This window comes from Ovis aries, chromosome 9 (assembly GCF_016772045.2).
Source record: "Ovis aries strain OAR_USU_Benz2616 breed Rambouillet chromosome 9, ARS-UI_Ramb_v3.0, whole genome shotgun sequence".
Classification (NCBI taxonomy): Eukaryota; Metazoa; Chordata; class Mammalia; order Artiodactyla; family Bovidae; genus Ovis; species Ovis aries.
This window is the reverse complement of record NC_056062.1, coordinates 88,702,526-88,725,969: the sequence shown is the minus strand read 5'-3', so window position 1 is coordinate 88,725,969 and position 23,444 is coordinate 88,702,526. Positions and strand designations below refer to the sequence as shown.

The following is a 23,444-nucleotide window of genomic DNA, read 5'->3' as shown; positions in this document are numbered from 1 at the left end:
TACCCAACCGAGACTCCTGAGTGCTATGGATTCTGCTGTACCTGCCTGTACGTTATTACTTCCCTCTTCAGTCCTTACTGCTCAGTATAGCTCACAAAGCCTCCTTCATAAGTTCCACTGGACTAAACTATCTCTCCTCCTGGTCTAGGTTTCACTCTTAGAATACGTATACACACATAGAACTGTGAACTTGAAGATTCCATGTTACTTTGCCTATCAGGGCATTCCTTAAGCGTTCCGCTTTGTGATGCCTCAAGGAGAGGAGAAGTCATTTGCCTGTTAAGAAGCCTCTGGTCAGCTGCCTTTGAGCCATCACGATGCCTATGTCTTCTCTTCCGGCAGCCATTTTATCTCACATGATAGCTGTAAGCAATGTGCCGCCTCCTCCACTTCGCAGTATTCCAAGTGAGTGGGAAAACCTGTAGGGTCTACCATTTTTTTCAGTGGTACTGACCCCAGAGAAAACAAATGGGGCTTTTCAGGGTTGGTAGGCACCCTGGGAGCCTTACTGACAGCATAGTGGACTGGAAAGAACACAGGTGTGCCGATTCTGCTGTGTCCTTCTGATAACGTTCTCCTTATCTAGGCTTCCAGTGCTTTACTTAGTAAAATGAGCATTTTTATGAGCTCTCAGAGCTTCAAATAACAAATAGTTTAAAAATGAAAACAATGAAGGCTTAGAGAGGTCGCTTGTCTCACCTGTGAACAAGTCCCTTGCTTCTGACAGGTCTCCAGGTGCCTACCGAGAGTTAGGCTTATAGCCTGACCTTTGTGAGTTAATTCATGCATAATTTTTACTAGGAGAATTCCTATTTAAAATTTTCAAGGGAAAAAAAAGACATAATTCCCATTTTTCTTGCTCTGAAATGTATTCCCATTTTATTTTAATTTTGTAGTCTTTGGTTTACAGTATTAAAGGAACTATACGTCTTGAGTTAAACATTTTGAAGTTTATATAATTTACAGTGTTTTCTTATTTTATAGAGTCAGAATAAACCAGAATATTTTTCTCAAGACCTCTCTTCATAGTCATCAAATTCATAGATCTATTATTTGATCACTAATACACTGACTAATAATATGTAATAGTCCCAGGGATAGCTGAGATTTAAAAAAATTTTTAGATACCAGCAGTAATTGTCACCTTTTCAAGTTCAATAATGCATTTACCTTATTATTTTAATATTGACTGGGCAAATTTCTAGCGTTGATTTGAAAAAGCTAACCCATCTGTTTTTTTACCTTCCTCTGAGAATTAACTTTTATGTATATATATATTTTTAAATTAATGAACATAGTCACCAGCAAAAAGTTGCCACAGACAGCACTTGATACCGTTTGAAAGGCTCTACTTAAGCCTTGAACAGTATTAAATGAAGTCCTTATGTTAAATCAAATTTACTCTTATGTAAGTTACTTCTATATGTTTTTATTATTATTGTGCAAAAATTCTTGTATGTAGTCAAAATCATATTTCAATGTCAGTGAAAATAAATGTCAAATGTAATTTTGTCAAAAAGCGGCAGTCTCTACTGTACAGAAAAAAGTTACTCTAAGATGGTTTCTTTTTTAGCAGCCTAGGAACTGCAGTAGCTGGGAGTTAAAAGATCAAATTAATTTAGAATCAATGGGATGAGATATGTGCTACCCTCTGTAGTGTCTCCCAAGGACACTTAACTTGTGTGAAGTGATTAAAAGATGAAAAATCAGCAGCAATTTAGATCTCAGAACTGAATAGAACATAATGGAAAGGCTCGGAGCTCCCGATTGTCCCTTTAGAGTTTCCTGCTTCATGTTCTGTCTGTGACTTCTCTTTAGATACGTGTCTGGCTTGCTTAGTAGCTGTGTCTTTGTGCTAACTCTAACAAGTCAGCAATTTCCCCTATTAAACTCTGCTGAAACAATGATCTCATGAAAGTGTGTGTGAGGATGCTTTCAACCCAAATATGACTGAACCTGAATTATAAAGGAGATATAAAAAGGAGTTACTCAAAATGTGACATAAATAGGAAGGTGCAGATAGGGACCTTAAAGAAGGTCTAGGCATTATCTATATTCTATTTACTTAGGATCAGGTTAGCTATGTTATGTTTAGTGAGTCACGTCTACCTTCCCTATAAATTTCAGATGTGGATAACATTTATTGAGAGCTTTCTATAGGCAGTGTGTAAATATTTTGTTATGCTGTTATTTCATTTATTTTCTACAAGAACCCATGAGCTCTGTGGTAAGCAGAATAATGGCTTGCTTACCACAAAGATGTCCGTGTCCTAATCCCTTGAACTATGAATATGCTGGGTTACTTGGCATGTGGACTTAAGGTTACAGATGAAATTGAGGCTGTTAATCCGCTGACTTTGAGACTAGACAGTGTTCTGGAATATCCGGTGGGCCCATCATAATCTGAAGGGTCCTTATAAGTGGAAGAGGGAAGCCTGTGTGGCAGATGAAAGTGAAGTCGCTCAGTCGTGTCCGACTCTTTGTGACCCCATGGACTGTAGCCCACCAGGCTCCTCCGTCCATGGGATTCTCCAGGCAAGAATACTGGTGTGGGTTGCCATTTCCTTCTCCAGGGGATCTTCCCTGACCCAAGGATCGAACCCAGGTCTCCTGCAGAGAAAGGCTGGCTTGGCTGTTGCTGCCTTTGAAGATAGAAGGAGTAGGTAACGCAAGGAATTCAGGTGGCCCCTATAAGCTGGAAAAGCAATGGATTCTTCTCTAGAGTTTGTGGAAGGAATGCAGCCCTGCTGACAATATGATTTTAGCTTCGTGAGACCTGTTTCAGACTTCTGACTTAGAGAACTGTAAGATAACAAAGTTGTGTTGCTTTAAGCCAGGAGATTGGTGGTAATTTGTTACAATGGTAACACAAAACCAACACATGCTATATTTTACAGTTAGGGACAGGGAGGCTTAGGTGTCATGCTAATGTTCATGTAGGTGTCAAGTGGTAGAGATTATTCACAGTAACATCCTTGTTATGAATTTCCTCTACTCATAAACCAGCAACAAAGTCAGCCACACTTTGGCTTCCTCCTTGCCCACTACCCTGAAATCCCTTACACAGTTTACCACTTAAATGATGGTGATGCATTTGTTTGAATTTTGCTATCTACCTCGACACTGCTGATTTAAGGAAGAGAATATATCACACATCTTTAAACACCCCCTACCCTGCCCCACTGCTATCTCCTTGGCTCTGAAATTCAGACCCACAAACACTCCAGTAGTTAAGCTTCTTGAGTCACTTACAAATATTTTCTTTGAAACTTTCAAGCCTTCTACACTCTCTTTGACTTGTATCTCTGGATTCTTCATAACCCAGGAAAGAGATGATTGTTTTCGAAAACAAAAATATCATACCACTTTTTCCTTTTTATTAAAAAAATCTTACAAGTTAGCTAAACTTGCAGTAGTTTACCACCTATGTGAAACAGCATCCAATCTAGGGACACATTCGATCCGTTATTACTAACAGTTGATTTTCTGAAGAGACGAAGAAAAATGTTTTAATTTTTTTTTTTTAAGGAGACAGTGAGCTCTCCTTTAGCATTTGGCGGTAGGAAACCATTTCACACCTATAATTAGTAAGGTCCAGTTAGCTACCTTTGTTTGGGTTAAGAAGTTATACCTTTATTTTATTTATACTTATTAGGTTTATCCTTCTGAGAAAGGACAAGTTCAAAAGTGTGCTTTGCATTTTGTATCGGTTAATCTGATAATTTCTGTGCTTTAACAAAAGGGTTTGTTTGTTTGCTTTCCCAGTAACAAATGGCTTTCAGGTTCACAAGATATCAGTGGGTACATTTTGCTTGTTCCAACATATGGGGATGCAGAAGGGAAAAAAGCACTCAAGATAAGATCAGAGACACTTGAAGGAATTTAGGAACAAGATACTACTCCTAAATAAATGCTTTCCTTTGCTCTTTTTCATTTTAAGGGCATATGAAAAAAAATGGTGTCATCGTTACTAACTCTTCAACGGCATTTCCTGTATTTTGAGAGTTGTTATTTCTCTCATAGCAAAAGATGAAAAGACCCTCAGAATGTATATTTATCTGTGAGGGGGGATATTACTTCATTTTAAAGTTCTACACTATTCAAATCCTAGGAGTCCAAATAAGAAAAGGGGGGTTGGGACTCATTTGCAGAGAAGCAGACTTTGTAATGTGTAAAGAAAGCAAAGCTGAAAAACAGAGCTGAGACAGATGAGAATGGGTATTCCAAGAAGGGATAAAAGATGGAAAAAGAGGGGTTGAGTTATTGTGTGTGTCTCTGTGAGTGTAATCAATCATCGTCCTAATGGAACATAACATCAGATAGTTTAGGAAAAGAAATTTTGGAAAGTTGTTTTCTCTACTTTGTTTCAGTTTAAAAGTCACTGAAATTTTTCTTTAAGTCCCAAAGGAGAAAGGATGAATATTTTAATGAAAAGGTAGAGTTTTTACTTTGGTCCTCAACGTGCTTGTACTTTCTGTTAGAAAATCTTGAATGGCCTTTGGAAATGAAGTTACCTCAATTTAAGTGAAAAAAAGTGAACGTGTTAGTCGCTCAGTCGTGTCTGATTCTTTGCGACCCCGTGGACTGTAGCCCACCAGGTTCCTGGGTCCATGGAATTCTCCAGGCAGGAACACAAGAGTGAGTGGCCTTTCCCTTCTCCATGGGATCCTCCGGACCAGGGATTGAACCCAGGTCTCCTGCATGGCAACTTAAACTTGAGCTTAATCGTGACTGCGGTGTTCAGGCAGGAGACCTTGAAGTAAATTGCAGCTCATCACAGGTCAGGTCTCTGTAGAGGTCACTCTGGGTCACCCCCAGTCTCAGGCTATTTTCTGCTCTGCTCCCGGCCGTCGTCTCTGCAGTAGCTCCTGCTTTAGTCCTCTGGTGTCGCCCCTCCAGCCATCGGCATCCTCTGTCACCTTCCTCCCAACATACATTGTGGACCACATCTTCTTGGTGATATGGTGATTTAAAATTAGATCATAGTAACTCTCTGCCCAAAAATTATCAGGGCCTTACTCTCCTCCAAAAATTAGACCACAATTCATTTCCCTCAATCTGGCATTTAAACTTTTCATGATTGGGCTTAAGTCTGTCTCTCATGTCGTAAACTTTACACTTGATAAAGGGTAAAATGCAGCTAAAATGATTTGATTGACGTTCTTTAAACCTACCTGCGACACTTCTCAGGAGGATGAGAGAGGTTTCTAGGAGTAAACATTCGTGTGACCTTATTTGGCAGTTGTGCTCAGAAGGCTGTAGGGTAGAATCACAGCCTTCCAGAAGGGCAGAATCAGGCGCTTCTCTTTTGCGGAAGCAGTTCTCACAGCTGCCAAGGCAGCAGCCCACAGAGTCCTCTTTGGCCCCCAGGATCAAGGGCCAAAGTCACAAAGGGCAGGTACAAAATAGTACAGACTTAAAAGCCTCATGTGAAGAGGAGCGAAAGAGCCTCTTGAAAGTGAAAGAGGAGAGTGAAAAAGCTGGCTTAAAACTCAACATTCGAAAAACAAGGATCATGGTATCTTGTTCCATTGCTTCATGGCAAATAAATGCCATGTTTCCCCAAATAAATGGGGAAACAATGGAAACAGAGACAGACTTTATTTTTTTGGGCTCCAAAATCACTGCAGATGGTGACTGCAGCCATGAAATTAAAAGACGCCTGCTGCTTGGAAGAAAAGCTATGACCAACTTAGACAGCATATTAAAAAGCAGAGACATTACTTTGCCAAAAATTTCCGTCTAGTCAAAGCTATGTTTTTTCCAGTAGTCATGTATGGATGTGAGAGTTGGACCTAAAGAAAGCTGAGCGCTGATGAATTGATGCTTTTGAACTGTGGTGTTGGAGAAGACTCTTGAGAGTCCCTTAGACTGCAAGGAGATCCAACCAGTCCATCCTAAAGGAAATCAGTCCTGAATATTCATTGGAAGAACTGATGTTGAAGCTGAAACTCCAATGCTTTGGCCACCTGATGTGAAGAACTGGCTCATTTGAAAAGACCCTGATACTGAGAAAAATTTGTCTAATGCTTAACATTCAAATGTTTAGTAAATTGACAGAAGAATGAATAAATCTCAATTTGTGGGAATTTTGGTGAATTTTCTTTTACAAATCATTACACAAATGGTACGTGCATCAGACACAAGGCCAGGTCATACTAGTGGTACCTGCCTACTAATGCAGGAGACCTAAGAGGCCTAAGATTCTATCCCTGAGGGAGGAAGATCCCCTGGAGTAGGAAATAGCAACCCATGCCAGTATTCTGGCCTGGAAAATCCTACGGGCAGAGGAGCCTGGCAGGCTACATACAGTCCATGGGGTTGCAGAGCATCAGACATAACTGAACACACACACAGAATCGCGGGAATATCAAAAGTTGAGTGAGTCTTCCTCCCAACCCATACTCCTGATCTTATCCTCAGAAGTATCATATAAATATTTTTTCTCAGAGTTTTCCAAGCATATTCATGTTTATATGTGTTTGAATACAAGAAAATGCTACTAAAGGATGTTTAAGTTAGTGTGTCTCATCTTCTAATCCACCCTTCTATATTCTGCTTTATGAAACTGGGGCTGGAACTCTGCAAACCAGTTTTTCCCAAGAAGAAATGTGGCCTCCTATCAGGCTCTGTCAAGAGCAGTGTTAGAGGGGGATTGGAAGGCAGGAAGAAAGTTAAGGAAAGTGTTTATTCTTCTGATTTCTGTTTTTGGTTTGTTTCTCCTTGTTAATATCTCACCAGTAATGTGTTTTTCACCGAGGCAGTGGCTGGCTGTTCCAGCAGCAGCAATTAATTCCGTTTGCAGTTTTCCCGACATTCTCAGGAATAGCCCCATCACCTCCCTTCAAAAATCCAGTGCCAGCTGCTTAGGCCCTGTCCCCAGAGGGCCGTGTTTCAGCTTTGTAGGGCCATTGATCCAGTTTCTAAGTTTTAGTAATTAAACCTTCATCAGCAGAAATATTGGTGGTAGATGCTTTCTGCGTGGTATGTGATGTTCCTTTTTTTTGTCTTTTCATCTCTTTAAACCCTAACAGTCCTTTGTATTATTTTTTTCCATTTAAATACTGATATGGCTTCTGTTCCTTGGTACTGGATCCTAACTAATAGGGTGGGAATTTGTTTCTAGCAAGTTTTGCTGTTAAAATAAAATAAACACCTTGCATGTACCTTTTACAGTTGGTAAGCAAGTGCTTCAATAGAACTGCAAGGCCAAAGGATGTGTGCATTGCATGGGGATGAACCAGAGAGATGTTATGGGGAGGGAGGTGGGAGAGGGGTTCATGTTTGGAAATGCATGTAAGAATTAAAGATTTTAAAATTTAAAAAATAAAAACTTTAAAAAAAAATAAATAAATTTTGATCACTGATACTGTCTTCTAAAGAGGCTCTACTAATTTCTAGTCCTACCATCAATGAATGTAAACTTCTGTTTTACAGCATTTCTACTGATGTTATGTATTATAAAACAAATGTTTGTCAATAAATTAATTGGAAACAATTTTAACTGCTCTTTAAGTTTATTTTTCTTAAATAGCGAGGTTTAGAATCTTTTCATATATTTTCGGCACTTTGTATTTATGTGAATAGCTGTTTATGTCCCTTGAGGTTTCTTTTCCCTTTTACTTAAAACAACTCTTTGTTTATAAAAGAAACGAGCCTTTCAGCTTGAGCTTTACAAGTATTTTTCTCAGTTTGTATTTTTCTTTTGTCTTTATGATTTTTGTGTCTGACAAAGATTTTAGGATGTTTGTGTAGCTTTGTCCTCTGTTATTGATTCTTGCTTAGAAGTCATTTTTCATATCAAGATTTAAACATATTTCCTCCATGCGTTCTCTTAGTGTTTGTATAGTTTTATTTTTCAGTGTTAAACTTGTTAAATAAATATTTGGTGCATCTAAAAATCACTTTGAATACATTTACTTTAGAATAGTGATGTAAGGCTACAATACAATATTTTTCCAAGTGACCAACCGACTGTTCTAACACCATTTGTTGAGTAATTCTTACTACTAATCTAAAATGTCAGCTTTTATTAAATACTAAATTTTTACATTTATTCTGGATCTATATTTGTAGTATATTATTACTGTTGACACTAATCTCTTGTTTTCTCTCATCTACTTTGCATTCATGTTGAACTGTTATAATTTTGAAACCTTATATTTCAATACCTGGTAAGATTAATCTTTACTGATTACTCTTTTTTAAAAGACATTTTTCTGGCTATTCTTCCATTTTTATTTTCCTTTGTGAACTTTAGAACTATCTGGGCTTCTTCAACAAATAAACATTTTGGTATTTTATCTGGAAAAAATGTGCTAAATTTAAAATTAACTTAAGGAAAACAGACATCTTTATGGTATTGAGTTTTTCTACTTTGGAACTGATATCTTTATTCAACCTTTCTACTTCCAAGTTATGCAGGTGTCCATTTATGACACTCAATAAAGCTTATTCCTGGGCATTTAATTTTTTCCTTTTTATTATAAAAATCTTTTCCTCATTATGTTTTCTAACTATAAAAGTCATACAAAGAAGCTATTGAATTAAAAGATAAAATAAAAAATTGAAGCCACAATTGTACGGAAATGCTGTAAATTCAACATAAAGAAATATACTTTTCCAGAGCCATTTGACACTCCATCATCCTTAAATATTTTATTATGTATTTCTGAAAAACAAGGACATTCTCTTATTATGTAATCACAGTACATTCATCACAACCAGGAACTTAACACAGATAAATTACTGTAATCTAATCTTTGGACCACATTCAAATTTAGCCAATTGTTCTTATAATCTTCTGTAAGTAAAAGATTCAGTTTAAAATCTCACATTGCATTTCATTGTCTCGTCTCTTTGATCTCCTTTAGTCGGGAATGGTTTCTAAATTTTCCCTGCATTTCATGACCTTGATGCTGGGAGATTACAAACCATTATTAGTAGGTTATGATTCAGTTTGATTTGTCTGATATTTCCTTATGATTAGATTCAAGTCAGATATCTTTGGCAGGAATGTCACAGAAGTGATTCTGTGTTCTCCTTCCGTCTTACCAGGTGGTGCATAATTTTACTTTAATCAGTTGATTTCAGTATGCACAGGGAAATTCGCTGTAAATTTACTCTTTCCTTTTCTGTAATTAATAAGTATTTTGCCAAAAAGTATTTTGAAAGTATATAAATATTCTATTGCTTCTCAAATATTTAATCAATTAATCATTGTAAAATTATGATTTCCTCATTTATTCAAAAGGGCTTCCCTGGTGGCCTGGAGAATCCCATGGATGGAGGAGCCTGGCGGGCTATAGTCTGTGGTGTCACAAAAGAGTGGGACATGATTTAGTGACTAAACAATAACAGCAACAGTCAACTCAAAGTGTTTTGATGAATTACTATCATTATATGTTTTGATGCCTAAATTGTTTAATTATTCAGTCTGGTCACTGGGAATGCTCTCAAGGTTGTTAAGCATTTCTTTAATTCCTAGAGCAATATGATTTTTTTCAGGTTCATCTTGTACTTTTTCCTACTTGAGCCCACAGACCAGCCATTTTCCCAAAGAACTCTAGTTCATTTTAGTGCAGAGTTGGATATAAAAATCAAGATCAAAGTACTCTGGGTGTTTGTTGATGTTAGAGGGTTACTGCTCCCAGCCCCTCTCAGTGGACAGATTTAAGGAATTAGATTTTACAGTTATTTTTGCTTGCATATCAATTTACTTCTAATGAAAAGCCAATATTTCTGTTTCTATTTTGCTTGCATAGCAATTTATTTCTATTGCAACTTAGTGTTGCAACTCTATAAGTCATTTTGGTCTTCTCCTATATTTATAAGTCTCTTCTCTCAAGTGTGAAACCGTGCTCCTATAATCCAAACGCCTTTGACCAGTTCCCCTCTATGTGGCCCGTTTTTCATACCACTGCCCCTCTCCTCATCCCCACTGAGGGTCTTACACTCAACCCTGGCACGTCCTGACCCTTCCCATTTCCCACTTTTGTGGTCCTTACCCCTCTCGGCCTCTAATACTCTTCCCGGGTCCACCCCACGTGTGGGTGCCCACCACCCTGGTATTGTGCCTTGGGACACCCTATTATCACCCCACACCTACAGCTGGAATTGAAGCTTACCTTTTCTACTCTCTCAGCAGTTTTGGGACTCATTGGTTCAGGGGAAGGTAAAAGCTATTGAATATCTAGTTAGTCTCATAATTAGCCACTTAAATTGATACCCTAAGGGAATTTCCGTCTATGAAGTTCTGTTTTCTATTTAGATAATTACAATATTATCAAATAATTTTGTCCTCTTTTTTCATTCTTTTTTTAACAGGCATGCCTTGTTTTATTATGTGTTGTAGATATTGCATTTGTTGCAAAATGAAAGTTTGTGGCAGCCTTGCATTGACTAAGTCTATTGGCACCATTTTTCTCTTTTTAAACAATTTATGTATTTTAATTGGAAGATAACTACAATATTGTGTTGGTTTTGCCATACATCAACATGAATCGGCCACAGATGTACATGTGTTCCCTGCAACCTGACCCCTCCGCCACCTCCCTCCCCATCCTATACAGGGTTGTCCCAGGACACCGGCTTTGGGTGACCCAGTTCATGCATCGAACTTGCATCTGGCCATTGATTTTACATATGGTAACATACATATTTCAATGCTATTCTCTCAGATCACCCCACCCTCAAATTGGCATCATTTTTCTAACATTTGTTTACTTCTTGTCTCTGTGTTATATTTTAGTATTTCTTACAGGTTTTCAAACCTTTCCATTATTAGTGTTATATTTGTTATGGTGATCTCTGTTAAGTGATCTTTTTTTGTCTCTTTTTCCCGAATTTTTATAACTTGCATATTTCTTTGATCAAATCATGTTTCTTGGTACTTGAAGACATGTGTTGCACTAGGGTATGTTTGTATTCTGTTCCTCAATTTTTGCTGTTGCTTTTGGCGTTTCAGCATTAAATATGATGCTGTCTTTTGGTTTGATATATTCATCAAGTTAAGAACCTTTTTTCAACTTATATTATTAAAAAACAGTGTTGAATTTTATTGACGACTTCTGCATCTGTTGAAGTTATAATTTTTAAAATGTTCACTTGTGGCAAATTATATCATTGTAACTTGAAATTTCTTCAAATTACTATGGTAATCTTACATTTTTGTGGGCATGATTATGTTAATATGCTTCTGGACTTAATAAACGTATTCATCTTTATCTATATACGAGATCAGCCTCTGTTTTTCATTTTCACACCATCATTGCTTTACTTGCTTCATCAAAGAAATTTGGAAGGGTTTTTTTTCGGTGGTTTGAAACATTTAACTAACATTAGAGTTACTTCTATAAAAATTTGATAGAATTCACCACGATAACACCTTGCTTTGATACATTTGTCTGTGTGTGTGTGTGTGTGTGTGTGTGTGTGTGTGTGTGTGTAAGAGAGAGAGAAATTGAACTGTGAGATTACTTTCTACTTCTTTCAAGGCAAATTATTTATTTGGGTTTTCTCTCCCTTCTAGGGTCAATTTAGGAAATACACATTTTCCTGAAAACTCACTCATTTTTAAATCAGAATTTTAATTATTTTGCATGTAGTTGTAAAAAGTACATTATCTTTATGATATTTCAAGTTAATTACACCCCAGTTATCTTTCCGACATTGAGGACTTATGACTTTTTTTTCCTTGTTTAGATAAGTCAGTTATTTATTTTTTCCCTTCAGGGAACAACCTCTTGAATTTGCTTACTTTTCAACAATTTTTCCTGTTTTATAAGCTCATTAATTTCTACTTTCCCATTTTCTCTCTTCCATTTCTCTTATTATTTTAATTTTCGTTTTCTAACTTCTTGAGTAGAATGCTTAATTCTTTTTCCTTTATTGTAATATATATATTTAGGGGAGTGTATTGTCCCCAAAGAAAGACTAATTACATCCCATTGGTTCATGAAAGCATTCACGGTTTTTACTTTCTTGATATTTTATAATTTCAGTTTTGATATGCTCTTTGATTTAAGGAATATATTTGACATATGATTATATATCTCATTAACTATGTAAAATAATTATATCCTCAGTGATTCAATTTCCACTTAATTTTTGGGTTAAAAGGAAAAGAACTTACTGTGGAAGTTATTTTGTCTCCTGAGTTTTTCTTTCCAATTTGCTTTTTTTAAACAATTTTTAAAATTGAGGTATAGCTAATTTGTTAATACAAAAGCTGTGATTTTTTATTTATATATTTTAATGCCATTTAATTCGGAAAACATTTAATAGTAAGGCCCCATATCTAAACCTATATTGCTTGACTCATTAACTTTAGACAATGGATATTGACAGTCTAGTACAAAATGAGAAAACTTTCTCCATATCCTAATTTGATTATTAATGTCTAGTAAATATTAATGTCTAAGTCTTTGGCTAAATTCATACCTTCAAATATTATTAGTACACATCCATTAGTTTTAAATGTTCTTTAGTCTGAACTACTATCTGTTGTGTGAGGAAACTTATACAAATATATTTTATACTTTTGCTTCTCTGAAGAAACTTCCAATTTGCTACTCATTATTATTTACACTGTCTCCATTAGAATCTATGGAGAATCTAAAATTTGCATGAAGGTTTAAGGATTTTACTTAACCTTTGTTAGAATGTGTGCTAAGTTGGTTCAGTTGTGACTCTTTGCGACCCTATGGATGGTAGCCCACCAGGCTCCTCTGTCCATGGGATTCCCCAGGCAAGAATGCTGGAGTGGGTTGCTGTGCCCTGCTCCAGGGGATCTTCCCGACCCAGGAGTCGAACTCACAACTCTTACTACTCCTGTACTGGCAGGCAGGTTCTTTACCACCTGTGCCACCTGGGGAGCCCTTTATTAGCACAGTCCATGCCATTTAAGGCTTAGTCATATGTCTATCAAATTGTATTTTTCAGAGAGCTCATGGTACATTATATTCTTTGAGGTTTTTGTTACATTTATTTTTATTTACTTATATATACCTTATATATTTATTATATATATTTATAAAATACCTTTATATTTATGTTTAAGAAAAAATTGTCTTACTGTTTGTCAGGGAAAAATTTGTCTTACTGTTTGCCAGGACTTTGCTGCAGAGAAGACTAAGGTCAAATTGAGTTTCGCTTCTTATAGGAGACGCTTCCTCTTTTGGCTGGGTGCTAAAATAATCGTTTACCTTTGAAACAGCAACGTTTAGCTGGTAACCTAGTGCATCTAAAATGTCTAGTCTCTTTATGGGTCGTGAACTATGCTTTCTCTTTCCCGTTCTGGGTCATGGTATTTAGTTCTTCAGATTCAAGTCTTTGTATGAGAAAAATGTTCTCGTATTATATATTCGAGCATTCCCCCCTCCCCACCACCCCTAACCTACCAATGTTACTATTTCCTTCTTCAGGAGTAGTTTTCACATGTAGTGTCTCCTGTCTTCATTTATCACTTTCATCTTTTTTTTTTCCTCTATTGATGTTAACCTCTATCTTCTGGGACCATATTTTCTTAATACTCTATTGACATTTTTGCTATTTCTAATGTGGATTTTGTTACAATTATTCTTCTTTCCTTTCCTGAATTTAACCTGTTCATTTGTAATTTATTTCTATTGTTTTATTTATATTTAATGCCTTATAGGTCATTTTTCTTCCATCAAGGGTGTGTGTGTGTGTGTGTGTGTGTGTTGTGTGTGTGTGTGTGTGTGTGTTGGGACTTTCTTCCCATTTCCTGCTTATTACATCTTCTAATGCATATTATTTTTCATTTGATAAGTTAAGTGTTTTTCACAATTTCTCTTAGAGTATGTTATGCCTAGGTATCAGTATTATTGAATGATGGTTATTTTTTTGAAGGTGGATTACTTGCAAGAAAAATGTATGGACGAGGGTAGCAGACTGGTGGAATTTTCTTGTATGTTAACTGTGGCAACTTTCTCATCACCTCTGTTCTGTACTCTTCCCTAAATTGTATGTCTCTAATTAGTGCTGTCATAATTCAACAGTTATAATTCTGCCAAGCTTTCTTGGTAGAGATTTCTCTATTTCTCTTTAATGACTGAGATCAGCTGCTTCTGTGATTGTCATCTGACATTTGCCCTCTATTTTACCATTACAACAACCTGACTCTTAAAAAGAGTATAAGTACAGGTGGAATCCTTGTTCGGCCCTGCATTTCATATATATCATGGGCTTAGGGTTCTTGAGAGTGTCCAGTCTCGAGAACCTGCCATTCCAGGTAAGAGTTCATCGGTTGTATCCTCCAGGACCGTACAGTCTTCCCCTGGAGAATGCTGCTTGTTTCCTCAAACAAGAGAAGTATGCATATGCTTGCTTCTTTTAAGGTTCATTGACATCACATCATTTGGCTGATATTCTTCAAATTTCGTAGTAAGGAAATGTGCTTAATCCTCAGTTTAATGAAGTTCGAAATATTTCCTCCTTTGTATACTTTTTTACTTAGTGAGCTCTTTGTCATGGTGAGTAGCTTTTTAATGTCAAAAATGACATTTCCATGATCTTCAATCTCATGTAGAAAAGAAGGTAAAATGATTCGTGTACAATACCCTACAAGGGGCAGAGTTGTTTCATTTGTTCATCTATTAGCTTTTGGTGGGTATTCTTTGCCGTATTCTTTTAAAACTTTATATTCATCAGCTATTCCTGCCTTCATTGGTTTTCTTTATTTTCCTTGCATACAACTGACCTTTGTCTGACATATAGAACAATGTTCTAATTTTCCATTATAATTTAACAAACAATATTTATTTAAATTCAAGCATTGTGATAAGTTCTAGAGTTTCATATATGAGTGAAGAATGGATCCTACCTTTAGGGGACAGTGAGAAATTGAAATAAACATTAAATACAATTGAAAAAATCATAACAAAGGATGATGCCTGGTCCACTAGAATTATTTTCAGGTTTAGTAAAACTGCTTTTTTTTTTAGTGATGAGAAGTTTAAATGTCACAGACAAGTTAACTTTTGGGGTGGATCTAAAGTTTTTTTTTTTTTTTTTAAGTTGAGAAAGAACCAAAGAGAATATCATAATGAAAGGACTAAATATGTTCATGGAGTACATAGAAAATGTGTAGAAAATGTGTTATTGAAACATGGGGAGCAAAGGAGATGAACATGGAGGTGGTGTTTAATGAAGTTCAATGAGGTTAATTTATGATTTAAAAAGGCATTGTATTCCATGCAAAGTTATGTGACCACCACTGGGATTTTCTTTTCTTCTCTTTTTTGTGGTCACACTGTGTGGCATATGGGATCTTAGTTCCCCCACCAGGGATCAAACCTGTACCTAGTGGAAATGGGGAGTCTTAACCACTGACCGCCAGGGAAGTCCCTACCATCGGAATTTTAGAAAGTACTGTGATACTAGCATGAAGGATGGGTTGGAACAGAAGAGACTGGAGTCAGGGAGACCAGAGAGATTATTGCAATAAGACAGATGTGACGCTAAGAGGGTCTCAAACACGATCCTGACGTGTGGCCTGCATGGGAGTGGCGCTTCTTCACAGCGGCCCTACTTGGCGGCTACACCATTAGGATTGGAGAAGATGTGTTTGAAAGATACTTTAGAGTACATTTCAGAAGAGGCAGAATTGATGGGTTTCATAACACACTGGGCCTGAAAGGGAAACAAAAGAATAGGATACCAAGGTTGGCGATAGAGTTAAGGAGAATAACAGGATTTTCTTAACCCAGGTGGAGGATTCAGGAAGAGGATCAGGCTTTTGAGGGAAAGAAGTATGAGAGGAATTATCACTGAAGTTTTTGCTATCTTGAGTTTGATTTTCCTGGATGACATTCACGTGAATATCAGCAGAGTGAAGGTTAGAATTCTGGGCTAGAGAGTTTGCTGTGAGGATCTGAAGCGTATGTGTGACAGTGGGGATGTGAGTGCTGAGAAGGTCATGCAAGGAGAGGGTCTAAACTGAGAAGAGAAGACAGGGACCCTGAGAATGAATTGGTGGACAGAATGCTCAGAGGAGGAAGATGCGAGTTAGTTCAGTTCAGTTCAGTCGCTCAGTCGTGTCCGACTCTTTGCGACCCCATGAATTGCAGCACGCCAGGTCTCCCTGTCCATCACCAACTCCCAGAGTTCATTCAGACTCAGGTCTATCGAGCCCGTGATGCCATCCAGCCATCTCATCCTCGGTCGTCCCCTTCTTCTCCTGCCCCCAATCCCTCCCAGCATCAAAGTCTTCTCCAATGAGTTAACTCTTTCTGTGAGGTGGCCAAAGTATTGGAGTTTCAGCTTTAGCATCATTCCTTCCAAAGAAATCCCAGGGCTGATCTCCTTCAGAATGGACTGGTTGGATCTCCTTGCAGTCCAAGGGACTCTCAAGAGTCTTCTCCAACACCATAGTTCAAAAGCATCAATTCTTCGGTGCTCAGCCTTCTTCACAGTCCAACTCTCACATCCATACATGACCGCAAGAAAAACCATAGCCTTGACTAGACGGACCTTAGTCAGCAAAGTAATGTCTCTGCTTTTCAATATGCTGTCTAGGTTGGTCATAACTTTTCTTCCAAGGAGTAAGCGTCTTTTAATTTCATGGCTGCAGTCACCATCTGCAATGATTTTGGAGCCCCCCAAAATAAAGTCTGACACTGTTTCCACTGTTTCCCCATCTATTTCTGAACATGAAGTGATGGGACCAGATGCCATGATCTTCGTTTTCTGAATGTTGAGCTTTAAGCCAACTTTTTCACTCTCCTCTTTCACTTTCATCAAGAGGCTTTTAGTTCCTCTTCACTTTCTGCCATAAGGGTGGTGTCATCTGCATATCTGAGGTTATTGATATTTCTCCCTGCAATCTCGATTCCAGCTTGTAGGGCAGCAAGGAAGAGGCAAGCTAGGAAGGCATGTTGTCACAGAGGTCTCACAGGCAGAAACTTCACCAGACTTCAAATGTCAAATGGGTTAGTAAGATGAAGACTGGAAAGAAGTTACTGGGCTAGAAACTACAGGATTTCCTATAATTTTTAATAAATACAATTTTTAACAAATAATGAAGGTGAAAGATAAATTTTAGTGAGTGGAAAATCGAATGTGAGTTGAGGCCATAAAGATGTAGATGATTGCATTCATCAAGATATAAACAGAAGCTGTGTAAATAATTTGTTGTATAACATTCTCCTCATTTTCCCCTCTTCAGTTAATACGTGTTTATTTTAAGGTCTTAACTGTTCAGACAAGGGGTAGGAACAACAAGGCCTGCTTGTTTAATTGTCCATGTTGGTATGTCAACTTTTATTTTTATTTATTTTTTTTTTTGATGAAATTAGCATTTTATTTTTTTTTTTACTTCCTGTTTATTTTATTATTATTTTTTTTAATTTTAAAAACTTTAATTCTTACATGCATTCCCAAACATGAACCCCCCTCCCACCTCCCTCCCCATAACATCCTTCTGGGTCATTGGGCACTATTTCTTTGCCTTTTGATGGTTTATTTAATTGAAAATTTTCAAGTGCCTATGTTTATTGAATGTTATTGGAAGAAGAATTAACTTTGGGATTTTAGAAAACAGCAAAGTTGAAGAGAGAAGAATAAACACAATATTAACCATTGACATAGTGAAAGGTTGCTGCTATGAGCCACGAACAATGCCCAGATTCATGGCCTCCAGAGGAAACGAATTCAATCTGAGCCTTGATCACTTAGAGCTTTTCATGTAGCAAAGTTTTATTAAAGTATAAAAGAGATAGTGAAAACTTCTGACATACACATCAGAAGGAGACAGAAAGAGTGCTCCTTTGCTAGTTTTTAGCAAGGAGTTGTATACCTATTAGCAAGCTGCTAGTTAGAGAAAGGAAACATCTCAAAACGGAGAGAGTTGCACCAGGCCCCTCTCGCACAACAGGCATTTTGAGACAGCAGTGGCATAGGGTGAGTCATCCCGGGCCATAAAACAATGGACATGAACCTTGAAGAAAGGCAGATTTCCAAGCAAATGCATAGTCCATCAACATACCCTAAGAAAGACGTTTCCATGAGAAAAACTGCATTGGTTAGCTCAAGGTTTGGGATAAAGTTAAGTTCAGGTGGAACCAGGTGTCACCGTGACAACACAGAAAAAAGAAACCTCCTTTAATTTTGCGTAGAGAAGGAAAAAAAAAATCCGCCACTTGCAGTTTATTCCCTCCTGTCACTTGGGGGCCTCTGGCCTGCCTACCCAGGCTGTTAACACTCTCAATAGGTATGTTTCAGTTCAGTTCAGTCCAGTTCAGCCGCTCAGTCCTGTCTGATTCTTTGAGACCCCATGCACCGCAGCACGTCAAGCCTCCCTGTCCATCACCAACTTCTGGAGTTCACCCAAACTCATGTCCGTTGAGTCGGTGATGCCATCCAACCATCTCATCCTCTGTCGTCCCCTTCTCTTCCTGCATTTATTATCTATTATTACAGAAATTTAGGCTTATTTATTAATAGAAACATAGAACTAGATCAACTATCCAAGCACATGCAGAGAATTAGTTACACTTGTAGCCTCTGATGGAAATTTTCCTTTCTCCTACCCTACTCCTTGTTCTGTACGTTGCTATGCTAGAGTTCACTCCCACGTATTAGTATGAGACTTGCTATTCTTACTAAAACTTTATTGATAATGTTTCTGTTACTACTGGTGCTTAACCATTTGTACTCTGAATACTGTATCAAGCAAATTTCTGCTTATCACTGGATTCATCATTAGAGTATGGTACAGGTAATTACTTTGAAGCAGTCTGTTTCGTAGGCTTCCCAGGTGTTGCTACTGGTAAAGAACACGCTTGCCAAGGCAGAAGATATGTGCAACACAGGTTTGATCTGTGGGTTGGGAAGATCCCCCGGAGAAGCCAATGGCGACCCATTCCAGTATTCTTGCCTGGAGAATCTGACTGACAGAGGAGCCTGGCAGGCTGTGGCCCACAGAGTTGCAGAGTCAGATGCGACTGAAGTGACTTGGCATGCACGCGTACTCTGACATTTTCGCATCGTATTCTCACATTTTCTCTTTGGCTCCACTGTCCATCTCCTTTATCTTGCCCTATAAGCCACTCAGATGAGTCTAGTCTCATAGTAAATAGTGGTTATGCATTTATAATATTGTTAAGGCTTCACTTATTCCACCACTTCCTCTTTGCTTTATGCAAAGGATACTTATCTGTTATATTTTTAAGGGAAAGCTTGTTGGAGAAAAATAATTTAGTCTTCAGTTCAGTTCTATTCAGTTGCTTAGTCGTGATTCTTTGCGAGCCCATGGACTGCAGCATGCCAGGCCTCCCTGTCCATCACCAACTCCCGAAGTTTACCCAAACTCATGTCCATTGAGTCAGTGGTGCCATCCAACCATCTCATCTTCTATCGTCCCCTTCTTCTCCCACCTTCAATCTTTCCTATCATCAAGGTCTTTTCAAATGAGTCAGTTCTTTGCATCAGATGGTCAAAGTATTGGAGTTTCAGCTTCAACATCAGTCCTTCCAAAGAATATTCAGGACTGATTTCCTTTAGGATGAACTGGCTGGATCTCCTTGCAGTCCAAGGGACTCTCAAGAGTCTTCTCCAACACCACAGTTCAAAAGCAGCAACTCTTGGCACTCAGCCTTCTCAAGGGTCCAACTCTCACATCCATACATGACTACTGGAAAAACCATAGCCTTGACTAGATAGACCTTTGTTGGCAAAGTAATATGTTTGCTTTTTAATATGCTGTCTAGGTTGGTCACAACTTTTCTTCTAAGGAATAAGTGTCTTTTAATTTCATGGTTGCAATCACCATCTGCAGTGATTTTGGAACCCAGAAAAATAAAGTTTGCCACTGTTTCTTTCCCCGTCTATTTCCCATGAAGTGATGGGACCAGATGCCATGATATTTGTTTTCTGAATGTTGAGCTCTAAACCAACTTTTTCACTCTCCTCTTTCACTTTCTTCAAGAGGCTTTATAATTTTTCACTTTCTGCCATAAGGGTGGTGTCATCTTCATATCTGAAGTTATTGATATTTCTCCCAGCATGTGCTTCATCCAGCCCAGCGTTTCTCATGATGTACTCTGCATGTAAGTTAAATAAGCAAGGTGACAATATACAGCCTTGACCTACTTCTTTCGCTATTTGGAACCAGTCTGTTGTTCCATGTCCAGTTCTAACTGTTGCTTCCTGACCTGCACGCAGATTTCTCAAGAGGCAGGTCAGGTGGTCTGGTATTCCCCTCTCCTTAAGAATTTTCCACAGTATTTATTGTGATCCACACAGTCAAAGGCTTTGGCATAGTCAATAAACCAGAAGTAGATGTTTTCTGGAACTCTCTTGCTTTTTTGATGATACAGCAGATGTTTGCAATTTGATCTCTGGTTCCTCTGCCTTCTAAAACCGGTTTGAACATCTGGAAGTTCACAGTTAACATAATGTTGAATTTAGTCTTATTACTCACAAAATGTATCTTTATGTTTTAACATATCTTTATAACACCCATCACAAACAAACAATTCACCGTACTGCACAAATATGAAAATATATATCTACCCCTGAAGTAATATTAAGACATGTAAGAGATCATCAATGTGTCACTCAGATAAAACACTGGATTTTTCTTTTATTTCAATAACATATAATGGGCCACACACACACACACACACACACACACACACACATATATATATATATATAATGTTTGGGAACGCATGTAAGAATTAAAGATTTTAAAATTAAAAAAATAAAAAACTAAAAAATTAAAAATATATATATATATAATGTGTATATATATATATGTATATATATGGGCCATATGTATGGGCCATATTAAAGATGATATTGGCTTCCCTGGTGGCTCAGATGGTAAAGAATCTGCTGGCAATGCAGGAGACATGGGTTCAATCCCTGGGTCAGGAAGATGCCCTGGAGAAGGGAATGGCTACCCACTCTAGTATTGTTGCTTGGAGAATTCCATGGACAGAGGAGGCTGGTGGGCTACAGTCCATGGGATAGCAAAGAGTCGGACAAGATGGAGCAAGTTTAGTTTTTCAATTTAATAATATACAGTGAACTTTTTATATACTTAAAGACATGCTCAGTTGCTAAGTTGTATCTGACTCTGCAACCCCAGGGACTGTAGCCCAGCCCACCAGGCTCCTCTGTACATGGAATTTTCCAGGCAAGAATACTGGAGTGGGTTGCCATTTCCTTCGCCACAGTAAAGATATAGATAAAGATAATTGTTTTTAACTTCACCATGAATTTCAAGTTTAAAATTCTTTATAACCATTCATTTATATCAGCCACTAATCTCTTTTCAAACTCACTCTTCTCAAAATCCTTTATTTTTATCCCCAATATAGGGTTAAGCCTCTTCTACTTTTGCTTAAAGCTCAGATAAGACATATTTATGAAGAGAAAAAAGACTGGAAAATAATATAAGCTTAGTCCTCTTTATACTGTTTAAGCCTTATCCTTCTATTAAATTTCATCACCAGAAATGCTCACCTTTATAATTTTATGGTAAAGTCTTTTGCTTTTTTCCTTTTTAATGAAACTGCAGGAAAGACAAGATCTAAAATATTTGTTTAGTGGCCTTTATGTAAAACCTCTGTGACAAATAAATACCTCTTGGGAATGAGGCTTCCCTCATAGTTCAGTCAGTAAAGAATCTGCCTGCAATGCAGGAGACAGGGGTTGGATTCCTGGGCTGGGAAGACTCCCTGGAGAAGGAAATAGCAATTCACTCCAGTACTCTTGCCTGGAGAATCTCATAGACAGAGGAGCCTGGCAGGCTATGGTCCCTGGTGTCACAACAGGCGGACACGACTTAGTGACTAAAACACCAGTATATTGCTCAGTGGTTTTTATGTGAAACCTTTGTGACCAAAACCTCTTGGAAATGAGGATCAGTGGAGACGTTTTTGGTGAATTGTAAAGTATCCTTCTAGGCTGCGAGTACTATCTAGCCTAGTCTAAGATTTTTAGTTCACTTGGCTGTGCCAAGCCCTGTGCAAAATTGGACCTTCAGATGCTACAGCTTTCCTCAGGCAAGGTGAACTTTCAATTTTTCTGTTCTTTACTGGCAATTCATAGTCTGATAATACCTGTCCTATGGATTTTATATTTTTGCTTTACCTGAAAGATGAATATATTTACTTTTTCAAAGCCCCTTTCAAAGTCAGAATTTCTCAAACCTTGTCCTTTTCCCAAATCTCTATGGCACCATCCACTTTTTATGTCCACACCAGTCCCCAGGGCTATTTCTGACCCTGTTCTTAAACTCAGTTAGGAAGATGGACTAAATCAATACTTAGTGTTAAGTCTTTTTTTAAACTCATGTATATAAATCTACTGTAAAATTTTATAGAATATCCTATAATAGAAATATTACTATACTGAAAGTATTTTCATATAATTTAATTGTTATTTGATTCATTTAAAATAGTCATTCCATATAATGCTAAAATGCAATTAATTAATTTTTCCTTAAGCTTTAACTGAATAATTTAAGTAAGAAGATACCTAAAATGTACAATTAGAATTTTCAGGGTTATTAAGTGGTGATGATTTATGTGGTAGGTAGCAGCCAGTTTTTTGTTTAAATTTTACTAATCTCAGTTTTGCATTTAGAAAGTGTTTGTTGTTGATTCATTTTTAGGTCACAAAAGGCTTAAAACATTTTTGAAATTTATGATTCTGTAATCTGGCATTAGAGCAGATACGTTTATTGAAATGCAATCAATGAATACACTTTGACAAAGGGTTAGAAATGCATTAGGCCACTAATTTTCTCAGTACCTGTTCACTAAGGGAAGGAGTAATGTGCACCTCAGTATTTACTACTGCTTTCCTTCTACAGCATTTCCAGCAGTATGCATTCTCCTGGGATATGGAGAGGACCTGTTATGAGAGTGCCCATCTTTGTAATGACGGTTATCATCAATATTCTATCTTCCTTTTCATCTCCTCTGAAAGATGTCAGTTCTTCCTGGCACTGAAGGGGAATGACAATTAGTTTGCTTCTTGGCTATGATTACTATCTTTCTGCTTGTAAGGGAGTGTGTGGGATTTGCTTACACTTGAACTTTAGAAGGAATATGCAAACTGAATGCAGACCCTGGAAGATGATCTGTAGAGCCCTGATGAGGAGCTCGACAACGGTGGGGCCCTGCATAGGAATGAACAAAAATGACTAATATTTCAGAGATAGGGTGAAAAAGAGGGAGAGGGAGACTTCAAGAAAGCTCTTCTTTGAAGTTTCAGGTCTGGAGTTCTGGAACCACTTCACGTTTGAAAGGCATAGGATAAAGATTTTGAAAGGCTTGCTTCCAGAGAAGTGATATGATATAAACATTCCATTTACTGGAATTAAACACATAAAATATGCCAGACTAAATCTGACATACACGAAAAACATGAAATTCTTTCCTCTTTTTAATCACCCTATGCAATTCTGC

The 23,444-nt window shown here is 37.6% G+C and overlaps 1 protein-coding gene across 1 annotated transcript in view; it reads left to right on the top strand.

Moving 5' to 3' along the window:
- Window positions 1-317: 317 nt before the first annotated feature.
- CNBD1 (cyclic nucleotide binding domain containing 1) overlaps window positions 318-23,444 on the top strand; it is a 494,615-nt gene continuing 471,488 nt past the window's right edge. The window contains exon 1 of the mRNA XM_027973294.2: window positions 318-405. Coding sequence (XP_027829095.2) covers window positions 318-405 — 88 coding nt within the window. The remainder of the gene's footprint in view (window positions 406-23,444) is intronic.